Source organism: Trachinotus anak, unplaced genomic scaffold, assembly GCF_046630095.1.
Source record: "Trachinotus anak isolate AG129_WGS33_773 ecotype Australia unplaced genomic scaffold, CSIRO_AGI_Tana_v1 ptg000001l, whole genome shotgun sequence".
NCBI lineage: Eukaryota > Metazoa > Chordata > Actinopteri > Carangiformes > Carangidae > Trachinotus > Trachinotus anak.
In genome coordinates, this window is record NW_027273852.1 from 13,884,883 (window position 1) to 13,898,464 (window position 13,582).

The 13,582-nt window shown below is 42.3% G+C and overlaps 1 protein-coding gene across 16 annotated transcripts in view; it reads left to right on the top strand.

Annotated features, from left to right (window-relative positions):
- The window catches only part of mycbp2 (MYC binding protein 2), a 60,335-nt gene that overhangs the window by 36,223 nt on the left and 10,530 nt on the right, over positions 1 to 13,582 (top strand). For 4 of the 16 annotated variants that reach the window (XM_071478761.1, XM_071478785.1, XM_071478803.1 and 1 more), the window contains 10 exons: positions 207 to 323; positions 1,060 to 1,200; positions 4,052 to 4,276; positions 5,333 to 5,465; positions 5,589 to 5,714; positions 8,474 to 8,653; positions 10,978 to 12,615; positions 12,786 to 12,976; positions 13,067 to 13,314; positions 13,409 to 13,575. In XM_071478761.1, the coding sequence (XP_071334862.1) occupies positions 207 to 323; positions 1,060 to 1,200; positions 4,052 to 4,276; positions 5,333 to 5,465; positions 5,589 to 5,714; positions 8,474 to 8,653; positions 10,978 to 12,615; positions 12,786 to 12,976; positions 13,067 to 13,314; positions 13,409 to 13,575 (3,166 nt within the window). Of the gene's footprint in view, positions 1 to 206; positions 324 to 1,059; positions 1,201 to 4,051; positions 4,277 to 5,332; positions 5,466 to 5,588; positions 5,715 to 8,473; positions 8,654 to 10,977; positions 12,616 to 12,785; positions 12,977 to 13,066; positions 13,315 to 13,408; positions 13,577 to 13,582 lie in introns of all 16 variants that reach the window. The other 12 variants (XM_071478813.1, XM_071478841.1, XM_071478770.1 and 9 more) reach the window with 12 other exon arrangements.

A 13,582-nucleotide genomic window follows, 5' to 3' on the forward strand; every position in this document is an offset into this window, starting at 1 on the left:
TGCCAAAGTTTCCTTAACTTCTGCTGTCTGTATGTGTGCATTCAGAAGCTAGCTCTGTGTGGGTTAGTGCATGCAACCTCCCACTGTCAACTTGTCCTGCTTCCTCTTTTTCTCCTCCTGCTGCTGCACTTCTTGTCTTTTTTTTTCTTCTTTCTATTCTTTGCTCCTGCCGCTCACAGTCTCCATCTCCCCTCTGCTTCTCTCAGGTCCGCAAATTTGTGTCCAAGGACAGCGCAGGCCTGCGTGTGCGTAGTCACCCCTCCCTGCAGAGTGAACAGATAGGCATAGTGCATGTCAATGGCACCATCACTTTCATTGACGAGGTAATTGACTTTAGACCAGGCAGAATTTAAGTTATGTCATATAAGTTTACTAGCTGGAGCACTATTAACTTTTATTCTATTTCTGTATTTCTTCTTCTCTAAATCAATAAGACAGAATCGTAAATATTGTAATCCTAGTGTTTGTGTCTAGATTAACAATTCTAAGTAATTTTTGAGTCTTCTTAGATGGTTTCGGTGTATTATGTAATTCCCTCTTTCAGTAATGATTACAACTTTCAAAGCTTAGAAATTTGTTGCTCTTACTTTATGTTGCTTCATACTCTTCCAAGGCACTCTGAGGCTACAGGAAAGGCTAAAAGGCCTGCGCCATATATCCAATAGATGTGATGGATTTCAATCCAAAATTTGAATTTTAGCAATCAAAGCATGTATTAAAAGACAGATTTTCAGTATATTTACCAGTCCTGCACAGCAGCTGCACCCTCACCCTTGGTAGCAACACTAGTGACACGTTTTTATATGTATCACTTGCACCGTGCTGTAACCTCAACTTACAGTCCTCTAATGTGACTTTCCTGCAGCCTCAGGAGTGCTCTGTGTGTGTGTGTGTGTGTGTGTGTGTGTGTGTGTGTGTGTGTGTGTGTGTGTGTGTGTGTGTGTGTGTGTGTGTGTGTGTGTGTGTGTGTGTGAGAGAGAGAGAGGGTGCTGCCCTTCCTGTTTCCATAGTAACAGGAGGGCATGGCTGTGCTCTGCTCTGTTGCTTGTTTTCCCGTAGATCCACAATGATGATGGTGTGTGGCTCAGGCTCAATGATGAAACAGTAAAGAAGTATGTTCCCAGCATGAATGGGTACACTGAAGCCTGGTGCCTCTCTTTTAACCAGCACCTTGGCAGGAGCCTACTGGTCCCAGCCGACGTAAGTAGAAGAAGGCCTGCTGTGCAGTCTGACTCCGTTTCGCAATAAGAGAGGCTCCTGTGCTGTTCATTTAGGGAAAAGCTCAGAGATCATCTGTGTTGTTTAATGATAATGGGTTTTCAGGGTGTTTGGGACCCACTCCCCAAATGTCTTCAAAGCATGGTAAACTGAGAAACTTTATCAGAGTATAACTACTGGGGTGTTCGTGCATGAAACGTTTTTGAAAGCAACACTGAGTATGGAACTTTCACTAACACACTGTGCAAAGGAACAGCAGCTGGGAACATGCATGCATTAACTCATGTTTCAAGGCAAAAAGTTTACCATTACGCGATCATTGTGTGTTTAGCTGGACACGACACTGGATGCTCACTTGCCTAGGGAGTATATTTTTAGTGCATTGAAGTGAACCCCAATGCAGGAATTGACAGACAAGGAAAAGGTAGTAAAGGAGCAATTTCATCCTGTGGTGAAGTTTGTTAGTCTGCACTGCTCAGTCTTCTTTTCTTCATGCCTCTCGCTCACAATTCATGAAAACTTGCACACTACAGCATGTGATAACAAGAGTTTCTCTTGCATTTTGCTCCATGCCACAAAAGCCGCCATAATATGCAATAGAATCCAATAAGGAATATGACTGGATATAATTGAAGACACGAATAATTGCAGTAACAGGAACGTATCAGAAAACAAGATGGTAATATCTAGGTGGTTTTCTGTCATGAAGCAATCACTGGTCCACAAAAAAATTCAGTGGGAAATTGTGCCTCTACTGCTCTACAATTTCACCTTTGCATTGGGATGCTTTAGGTGCTAGGAGGCTTCCATCTAAGGTCTCTGTCTGAACAGCATGACACACTACATCATCCAAGTGGGGAATTTTTTTGGAAGTTTCTTATTTATATGTATTTCATTTGGACATGGATTTGGAAATATTGACCGTGTGGTTTTTAGAGTGACCTTGAAATTCTTCTTTGCCCCTGCAACTGGGTTTTGTATATATTTTTTTTTAATGTATTTGATTCTTCAATTTGTATTGTAAAGTTACAGGCTGTGCCTGTATTTGCAGTACCTAATGGCCCCTTTTATTAGTGCTCCATGTCTAACTGGCCTATCTGACACCAGTCAGATTCTGTCCTCTCTTCTTCACTTTCTCAAATAACCTCTGATCCTAGAAATTCCAGAAGAGCCAGGCCAAAAATTATTTTTTTTTCTTCCAAAAAAATACACAAGCACCTTCCCCATCCTGTTCTCTCCTTTCTCGGGTTGTCTACTGTTTCTTGACTGTCTCACGATCTGTTGCTCAGAATGTCTTTAACGCTAGCCAAGGAGTCAGGGATATCGGCTTTTTGTCATGGACCCCCTTAACTATATTCCCACCACAGGTGAGTTGGATGAAGGAGGGATAAATAGCTTGACTGCCCCATAGCTTATCATCTATCTGTTGCTCTCCTTGTCCTCTTGAACCCCTTGTGACTTTGTAGTTTTCCCAGTGTTAATCAGGCATAAGAGGTTGAACCACAGTTGCATGGTTGATACAGTATGTCAGCGGCTACTACTCTCATAGACTACTGCAGTATTCACATTTGGGACTTTTGAATAATTATTGTTCAAGCTTGTATGTTGCATGGGGTTGAAGATACTAATGTCCAGTCTGTTGCATGAGGTCTTGTTTGAAAAGCTTGTCAAATATAGTCCTGTATCCTTGTGTTTCATAGCATGCCTCCATTTAGACTGTATGAAAATCTGTCAATTAAATTGCATTAATTTGTTGTTGAATGGAATGTTGAGTTCTTAAGTTGTATGTAGTGCGAGTACTTTGATCATAATTTATATTGAAATTTTTTACGTGTGTACAGGACATTTAATATCTGCGGGTAAATTTTTTTTTTTTAATATGAATTACTGCTGTTGAGGATGGGAGTGTATGTTGGTTTTCAGTTTTCCATTTCATGTGATTTCTAGTTTAACATTTTGGGATAATTATTTGCTCTTTGCAGTAAGTCAGATGAGGAGAATGATACAACTCTCTGTCCAGTAAATGTAAGGCTACAGTTTAGCTTAGCTTAGCATTAAGGCTGGAAACAGACAGCTCATTTGAGTTTGTCTGAAAGAGACAAAATGAGCATATCAGCGCATAAAGCTCAATAATGAACGCATTATATCTCATTTGTTTAATCCATACGAAACCAAAGTGTTAAAACGACAAGATGTGGATTTACAGGAGTTCTGTGCTTGGCTATTTATTTCCTTGGAACAGTAACTTCCTAAAGTTTCAGCTGAGACCTCATAGTTTACTCCAAGAATAGCACTCAGCCAAGAAAAAGCCTCACACATAATTACCCTTTTTTTTTTTTTTTTTTTTTTTTTTTTTTTTTTTTTTTGGACAGATTAAACAATCAAAAAATGAGAGCTAGCAGTTTCCCCCTGTTTCCAGTGTTTATGCTAAGATTAGCGGCTGCTGGCTGTAGCTTGATGTCTAACAGACAGATGTAGGAGCGTTATCAATCTTCTCATCTAACTCTTGGAAAGAAAATCTTTTCCAAAATGGCCAACTGTTGTTTTAAGATCATGAAGACCACACAGCACATGTCCAGCTACTCTTCATTTATGATTTCTTGGAGACAGGCCTAATCTTCTGACTTTAAAAAAAAAATGTAACCTTAATTTATTACTGGAAGGTTGGCTGAGCATACATGCTCCTTTACAACTCCCTGTTACACTACCAGCAGTGGCTTTTCACCGTAACACTTCAGGACTTAGTTTGTCTTAGCCGTGTCCTGGTCTTTCATATTTTTGCCACCTGTTGATCTGTTACTCTGCTTCTAATCCATGCTCTCACCTCTTGCAGGAGGTCAGGGGCCAATCGGAGGAGAACGTTAAGGAGGTGAGCAGCTGCCCTTCCCACGAGGCCCCCATTCGGGTGCAGAACAGGGCAGGGCAGGGCGGCGGCCCGGGGCTTTATAAGGTAGTGAAGACCGGCCCCTCTGGTCACAACATCAGAAGCTGCCCAAACCTTAGGGGTATCCCCATTGGAATGTTAGTACTTGGCAACAAGGTCAAGGCCATAGGCGAGGTACGCACTCACCCCAAATAATGCAATGTGTTTTTTGTGGCTGGAGATGAATAAATCAGTCTGTTTAGATCACGCAATGTACTATAGCTGATGCTAGCAGATTTTGGCCTTAATTCTCAGAAATTAGAGTTCCCTGTTTTTCCTAAATTGATTTTTGAATGTAAAGAATGCAATCTCTCTCTCTAAGGGAAATACATCAGGTGCTTCTGGGTGTGGGTGTGGGTGTGTGTTATGTATCTCTCCACTTGTTGAGATCTAATCAACGCCTGTGGCTGCAACATTTTTTGCGTGCTTCCTGACTTACTAATTTCAGTTTGTCTATAAATCCATTGCAGTTTCAGGGTTTCATGTTCAGCTGCTTCAAGTCTTCTCAGGGGAAGTCTGATCACAAAATGCTGGAGCCTCTCTGTGCCTTCACTGTATCTTTATTGCACTTTTAACAATTCTGCTAATACACTTTGAACTTTGTTAATTGTCTTTTTGGCCTGTTGATGAGTGGAGCCTCCTCTCTTTTGGATATGACCTGTCATTGGCTGCTGTGGTGTGTCATGCTGTTCAATAGTTTGCTCTCTGAGCCTATTCTGGAATGCCCTGTCTGGATCTGAGAGGTGCAGCCTGCGCATACTAATACTACCTTCTGTGTGTGTTTTTCCAAAATGACAATATTTCAGGAAGTTCAGAAAAAACAACCTCTTGCATTTACCTTTCAATAAGCTACCTGTTTCTTAGAGTAAGTTTTTTTTTTTAGTTTTTTTTTTTTATTCTGGCTACATCAGTTTTGTCCCGCAGTGTCTGCTGATACACAAAATCAATTTCATGTGATCTACTGCTGTGGATTTTTGTATGTGTCAATCAGATGAACTGAATGTTTGCATGTTAGTGATCTACTGTGGTTGAGTTTGTGTCTTGGTTTTGTTTGTGCAGTAATAACATGGATGGACGGGGGGTTGATATGGAAAATTGCTGTGACTGGTTTTTGATAGATCAGGGCCAGACAGTGTGAGATGAGTGTACAGGGTGTGTGAGTACGGATAAAGAGTGTTGTTTGTGTACCAGGTGGTCAACTCAGAGGGGACCTGGGTACAGCTGGATAAGAACAGTGTGGTGGAGTTCTGTGAGAGTGATGAAGGGGAGGCCTGGTCATTGGCCAGAGACCGCGGGGGAAACCAGTACCTTCGCCACGATGATGGTAAGCCACAGCCTGACCTTACGTCATAATACTGTTCATTAGCCAGATTTAAAACCAGAGGGAAATGTTTCAACCTCAGAATGTGATATATTATAAGATACCCTATCTGGTTTGTTCTTACAGAACAAGCATTGCTTGAGCATGGGACCCAGACCCCACCACCCAGCCCTTTTTCTGTGCAGGCCTTCAACAGAGCCGCAGCTTCTAACGGAGCACAGGGCTTTGACTATGGCATCTCCAACAACAAAGGTGAGGTGAACTAGAGAAGGTTTCAAGAGACACAATTTTGCAAACATATCCTCAATTTGCATATCACTTTGCTTCATCATCATCACATTCTTTGACTCTGTTCATTTACATTTGAGGTTTTTAAGTCCTCAGGATGTTTTTGCCTTACTGATGTATATCTCACTTCTAACTTGGCCCACTTGTGTTGATTAGTCCCTGCTTTATTTAGTACACAGTACCTCACTTCTCTCCATGCTTTTGACTGAGGCTTTTCTCACTAATATTTCGATGCATTACTGCAATTTAATTGCATAATTGGGTCCATGTGGTAAGGTTACTTAGAGCACTTTTTGTACTCAGATGTTTGGGTTGGTCAGTCCCTTTGAAGTCACAGGTGCCATCAGTCACTTGTCTATCATGTCTTTTTTTATTTATGCATGCCTTTTATTGTGTCTTCTGTTTTTATTTCATGCCTAACATCTCTGCAATGTCAGGCATATGTCTGTGTCTGTGTGCATGGGCAAGTCTGTGTGCTTCCACTCATTTGGAGTACTGTGGGCTTCATTTAGTTGGTTACGGTGGGCTAGCCCAATGCAGATAACTGGACACATCTGTGATTTCACCTTTTATCTTCTGTTGTCTTAATTTAGTCTCAAAAACATTTGATAATTCACTATTTTCTTTAAAATATAGGTGATTACTGAGAATATCATGAATGAACTCGTCAGTTTTGCCACACCATGAAAGACTGGCTCGTTCCAAACATCTCTGTTTGTCTCTGTCTGAATATTGTGCTGACGCTGTGTCAATTTTCTTTCAAACGGCTTTTCTCTTCCTCGCTTTGCTTGAAAAAGGAGGTTGATCTGTGGAGACACTTAACCATGCTAATCGGAGAATCATGGTTATGCAAATAATACAAAGTTATCTCTCTTGCTATCATAGTGCTTGCTCAATGGTCCCCATTTACACCTGTTTCAAGTGGCTGGATAAAAGCCAGATGCAGTTTCATACTGACATTTGCACTAAGTCACATATATGTGTCTTAGTTAGGCAGATCACAAATCCGATTGCCTCTAACTTGCTTTTACCATGCTAAATGCAAATCTGTGTAGCTCTTGCTCCAGCCTGGAGGTTGATGGAAATGCACCTGAATCTGAATCGCAGAACGCTAACATGCTGTCAAACCTTCTGTATGACTGCAAATGTTAAAACTGCAGGAGCTCCTTTTTTTCAGTTGCTTTAATATGACAGAAGGAAAGATGACTAATTTCAGTGTCATTTTTGCTGTCATTAGCACAGGCAAGACTACAGCCCCTTTTAAAGAGAGATCCTGCTATATTATGTCACCTTTCCTCATTTACACTGAACCAATGAAAGCCAGCATAATGCTGTTCCGGTGTGTGATTTTAGATTGCATTCTGGCGTTTCAGAATCAGAGGTCAAGTTGCAACCCTAGGTCAAGGTCACAGCTTCTGCTGAACCGCAAAAAGTCTTTGTGCGAGGAATCCAACATACTGTGAGACAGCATTATCAGTGGGCCACCTTCAGACTGATCAGCTTGATGCTCCAGCCTGTGGCGAAGCACTTTTGAGGAAGATGGGGAGCAACATTTTGGACTGGTCTCTCAGTCTTCACAGCCATGATGGTTGATTCCCCCATCTCAGCTTCACCCAGAGACGATGTAGTGACTGATTTGTATGTGGTTGGTGAACCGTTAAACTAGTCACTGAACAACTGTTGTATCAAGAAATTCAGAGACTTCTGTGATGAGCGGTGAGAGGTTTTAAAAGAGGAATGATGCAGTGTCAGCTTAATATACAGTATATGGTCCATTTTCCTCCTGCACATGTCTTTGGATCTTCAGATGTGGTCATGCTGGCTTTCCTCAGAGTGATTCTTGAAATGAACGCTTAAGAAGAGACCCCTCTCTGCCCCTCCCTCAATATATCTTTTCCCCAAATAGAGTTGTGAAATGGGAGGAGCTGCTCGTTCTGGAAAGTTTTCTGCTAATTTTATTGTCATTGTTCTTCAGCATCGAAACACTGGACTTTTCTGGATATTTTAACAATGCTTTACCTTTATATTAAGGCTATCAGAGTTTCTATTAAGTCCCCTTATTTTATTGGTTAGGTATGGTGAATGATGAAGTCTACAACAGTCTACATTGCTCTGGCAAGGAGGCCAGTCTTCGGTGCAAATCAGAGCTTTAGCATTCAGAGCACTTTTTTTGCTAAAACAGGAATAAGACCCCACATCATAGCTACTGGAATCATGAAAAATTGTCAAAGAATCCAAAAGTCAACTGATGTTATAATATAAATCATATAATCAGGTTTTTACAAAGCGTAATCTTTAGCCTCGCTTCTGTGGCATACATATTGGATGTTTTTTGCCAAAAATTATTCAGGGGTATCATAGTTCTATTGTCTCTTTCAGTTTTTCCATATGCACACAGGCTTGTATTTTTTTACTTTTTAATCAAAGAACCAGATGATTCTTGACACAGCTCCTCGCCTTTTGTACTCCCTTCACTTCTCCTTCAACCCATAAGTCCTGGAAGTCCTCCAGTTTCCAGTCACGTAACGTTGACAGAAATGAACAGAACTTTCCAGGACCCTGGATGCCCATAATAGCTCCTCCCGTTCCGCACATCTATTGTGTTATGGGAGATGACTGACTGATAGAAGATGAACAGTGAATGACCCCCATCCCCCTTTGGAAACCTCAAACCGTAGTATAAGCTCTAGTTTTTCCCCCTTCCTCTGTCTCCATGTTTGCAGGTGACCGGTTGAGTGCCATACTGAATTCCATTCAGTCTGGGCCTTTCCTCTCAGCAGCTCCCTCCTCCTCCGTATTTGAGCAAGCCGCCCAACCTCCCTCCTCCTCTTCCCTTGTCCACAGCCCATTTGTGTTTGGACAATCCCCCTCCCAACTGTCTCAGCCACAACCACAGCTTCCGAGTAAGTCTGTCCTGCTTTCTGACAGCGCTTGCTTGCACAGGTGTTGCTCCTTTTCCTCACAGCTTTTTGTTTTCCGGATTTATTCCCTGTTCATTTTATGTTTTTTTTCTGGGGAGGGCAGCAGTGATATGTGACACATAACGGTGTAGTTATGTTCTACAACGCAGAAATATCCATAACAAGCCAACATGTCTATTATTCAATGTTTAAATCTTGTTTCTAAAAACACTGCCTTCAAAAAATATACATTCACAGTTATTTTCACCTGTTTTTGAAAACAAGATTTCAAACTTTAATACTAGACTAAACATCTTGTTAAAAGTGATATTTGTTGCCATGTGCTGAAGTTATAGACTGAGTTGCTTACTTTTCGGCTTGCTTTCTTGCTTAGTGTGCCCCTCTGCCTCCTCATCTTCTTCATTGCCGCTTAAACTTTAGATCTGTGTCTTCCATTCTTGATCAACACCTTGTTTCATTTTCTGCCTCAACCAGCCCAGGGCTTCTCTGCAAATGTAAACAACTAGATATTTGTTTGTTTTCAGTCTACAATAAAATCCTCAAACCACAACATTTCACATCAGTAATGATTTTACATATAACAGATGTTCTAAATTTGGTCTCTCCCTGGATAAATCAAATTTAAAAAAAAAATACCACAGTTTAAACAGGATCCAAAATATCTGTTTATCTGTCTGTAACTTTTATAAGCCTGTATAGTCTTCTGTCTCCCTGTCTGTCTTTTTGTCTGTTTTGCCACTCTGTCTCTACTTGTAGTCATATTTTTACTTTACCTGGTTTTATTTCTTACGGAGATGTCAGAGAAAAAAATAATTAATGCTCTATGTTTAGCATACTGGTCTTCACATGTACCATTCACACTCCCACGATGGATAACTTGGATTAAATAATGTTTTAGTTTGATCTTGGAATGAGATATTAGGATATACTTCAAGTGTGAGCTGTTAAACACAATGCAGTGTTATTTTTGAGATACCTTAAACCTATTTTAAAGGATAACAGATTGTGGGGTTGTAAAACCTTTGATATTCAGGATGTTTATAAGAACTTACGGGGTTTAGGAGCACTTAACAAATGTGTTCTTCGTCATCCTCTTCAGAATCTGCCTAACTGAATACAGCATGCCAAAGCCGTTTGTTGGCTTTTATAGGAAGGAAGATGACAGAATACTGTATATCATATATTTAATAAAGAGCACAAATTACAAAATAATGCATACAAACAGTTTTTTTCTCTGACACCTCTGTAATTTATCTTTTCCTCTTCTCTGTTTCTCTCTTCAAGTCTATCAGTTTCTCTGCTCATCTATAGATTGTTCCCTCACTTTATCGTGTTGTCCTTCAGCCTTCTTCTATTTCGTGCTCTTGACTTGACCCCATTGCCTCTTTGTGCTTTCTTTCTTTCTCTCTTCGGTGGCCTCCTTGCATTCTGTGCCTTGTTTGTTTACCTGCTCCACTGTTTTCCGCTGTAGATGGTTCATCTCGCAGCCTTGCTTCTCGCGAGCGTGTGCACAAAAGCAGTGTGTCCGTGGCTGGGCATGGTACTGCTCTCTCATCTCTCGCTCTAAGGCAAAAGGGTGGGTAATCACAGCATGCATGTCTCCCTCAGACTGAACGGAGGGTGGGTAGGAACTCCTGAAAAAAAACACACAGCTGGAAAAAAAACTTGTGAATAATAATTGACTCATGAGTGCTTTGTACTTAACCTTCTAACTTTCAAAGCTGTACATTATAAACACAATATTATAATAAAAAGAAAAAAAAAAACAAAGTTAGTAGTATCTAAACTAAGTTTTAAATTTAAGTTCAGTTTAAAACAAAGATTGACTTGCAGACAGTTTCAGGATGTCTGCAGTTACTAGACTAATTGCCTAGTTTCTGGTCAACACCAAGCTCAATCCAGTATGAGTAGGAGAGGTCCCAGAACTGGGCTGGAATCCATCCTTCATCAGCTCCTCCATGTCCGCTAGCTGTCCTCATCCATATCCATAGTTTGTCTGGTAATAGACAGAGTTGGGAGAAACACCCAGCTACTGAAGTAAAAGTCACCAAAGTTTGTTTTTAATGAAATCTATCACTCAAAGTTGTCATCTGCTTTACAAAGTATAACATTTTCCACTTAAGTAACTTAAGTTATTTGTCTTTCTGCCCTTCATTTCATTTACCTTATCTTTTTAACATTACATTTTTGCTTTTCACTCACATGTTGAGTGTTTTTGTGTCAAGTGTTAGAATAAATGGTTAAACTCTTACCACTGATGTTGCACTGTTTTGTGGTGTAACTGTATTTGAATTATTAACGTTTAGGTGAGCGAGGGAGCCTGATGTCTGGTGCGCGGCCCATGTCTCCAGCCTCCAAACACCGGCAGGAGAATCGCTCGCCCAAACAGGAGAGTCGGGGAAGCCGCTCATCTGAACAGAGCAGGATGAAGACGGGTGAGGGGGGACACTCAGCCAGTGAAGCCCTCATCCTCCGGTCAGACACTGCCAAACTGAGGTCTGACTCTCACAGTCGCTCTCATTCGCCCAATCACAACACTCTGCAGGCTCTAAAGGCAGATGGTAGAACCTCAGGACTTCGGGCTGAGTCCCCAAACCCTGGCTCTCGCTCCTCTTCTCCCAAACAAAAAGGTGTATCCTCATCAGGCAGGTCAAGTCCCTCCAACACCTCCTCCCAGCACTCCTCTTCAACCCCTCACGACAAGAACCTTCCACCTAAAAATAGTCCGTCCTCCAAAGCCCAGCTAGATCCTCCCAGAGAGAGATCCAAATCAGATTCATACACTCTGGACCCAGACACACTCAGAAAGAAGAAGGTTCCACTTACAGAGCCACTTAGAGGCAGATCTACCTCCCCCAAACCCAAACTATCTCCTAAAGATTCAAATAAAGGTGTGATCAGTAATGCAGAGAACCGTGTCCCCTCTCCACATGTAACCCAAGAGAACCTCCACAGTGAAGTAGTGGAGGTATGCACCTCTAGTGCACTCCTCTCCAACGAGGACGGCAATGATGAGAATGTGGAGGTCCGTAATGCAGAAGAAGGCTCGTGTAAGGTGCATTTTAGCATCGGCAAAGCCCCTGTCAAAGAGGAACTGGAGAGCCGCTCTTCACCCAAAGTCAGTCGTAAAACCTCCAGTCGACATGCGCGCCCTAAGAAGGACAAATCTGGGCCTCTCTTTAAAGGTGAGAGTACATCAAGGATAACAGAGCCTGCCAAACAGGCCATGTCACCCTCTGTGGCTGAATGTTCACGTGCAGTCTTCGCAGCATTCCTTTGGCATGAAGGTATTGTCCACGACGCAATGGCCTGCTCCTCCTTCCTTAAGTTCAACCCAGACTTAACCAAAGAGCACGCCCCAATCCGCAGTTCCCTGGGAGGACAGGGTGCTGAGGAGAAGGAAAGTAAGTTAAAGAACCGCCACTCTTTAGAGATTTCCTCTGCACTTAACATGTTTAATATTGCTCCACATGGCCCAGACATCTCTAAAATGGGCAGCATCAACAAAAACAAGGTACTGTCCATGCTGAAGGAACCCCCATTGCCAGAGAAGTGTGAAGACGGGAAAGGAGAGGTGATTTCCTATGAGATGACTTCTCATCCCTCTATGAGGGTAAAGTCAATCTTACCGTTAACATTACAGCATTTGGTGGCATTCTGGGAGGACATATCAATGGCCACCATCAAGGCAGCAACTCAAAACATGATCTTCCCCAGCCCGGGGTCCAGCGCCATCTTAAAAAAGAAGGAACATGAGAAAGACAGTAAAAAGGCAAAGAAGGAGAAGAAGAAAAGGGAGAAGGCAGAGGTGCGTCCCAGAGGGAATCTGTTTGGAGAGATGGCGCAGCTCGCCATGGGTGGCCCGGAGAAAGACACTATCTGTGAACTGTGTGGGGAATCTCACCCTTACCCGGTCACCTACCATATGAGACAGGCTCACCCAGGTAAGAATTCAGGAAGTTTTGGTTAGATTTTTATGAATAGGTATAAGTACATTAGTCTCTCAAATAGTCTATTAACATGTCGGGTTTGCACTCAAATTTTTAGATAAAGTGGCATAAATTTAAAAAGTGTTCTGTGGTTTGAACATCTCTCCTTTGTGTATCTATGGCAGGGTGTGGACGCTATGCTGGAGGCCAGGGCTACAACAGTATTGGCCACTTCTGTGGTGGTTGGGCTGGGAACTGTGGAGATGGTGGCATAGGAGGCAGCACCTGGTATCTGGTGTGTGATCGCTGTCGGGAAAAATACCTCAGAGAGAAACAGACTGCTGCCAGGGAGAAGGTACCCTACTGCTGCTGGAAGGTTTTAAGACTTAAATCAAACACCTTCAGCTTTTTTTTTTTAATCACACTAACTACTTGTACCAAACCCAATCTGCATGGTCTTTGCTAGGTAAAGCAGTCAAGGAAGAAACCTCTGCAAGTGAAGACACCAAGGGCGCTGCCCACAATGGAGGCCCACCAGGTGATTCGGGCAAATGCTTTGTTCCTGCTATCCCTCAGCAGTGCTGCCGAGCCCAGCATGCTGTGCCACCACCCTCCCCGGCCCCTGCATTCTCAGCTGCTTCCCAGCCTCAAGGAGGGTGTGTCGGATGAACTCCCCAATAAAATGGGCTGTCTCTACCTACAGACACTAGCTAGGTAGCTAACAGCTCAGTTAAATAACCAGTTGCCTTTTATAGATGAGTAATATCTGATGATTTGAGTTGCTCTCACTCTCCTCTCATTCACCCAGGCAACACACAGAGAACTTTGGGGCCTACCAGGATGATAACCTCTTCCAAGATGAGATGAGGTATTTGCGCTCCACATCTGTTCCTGCGCCCTACATTTCAGTCACCCCTGATGCTTGCCCCAATGTGTTTGAGGAACCTGAGAGTAACATGAAATCAATGCCCCCCAGGTAAAA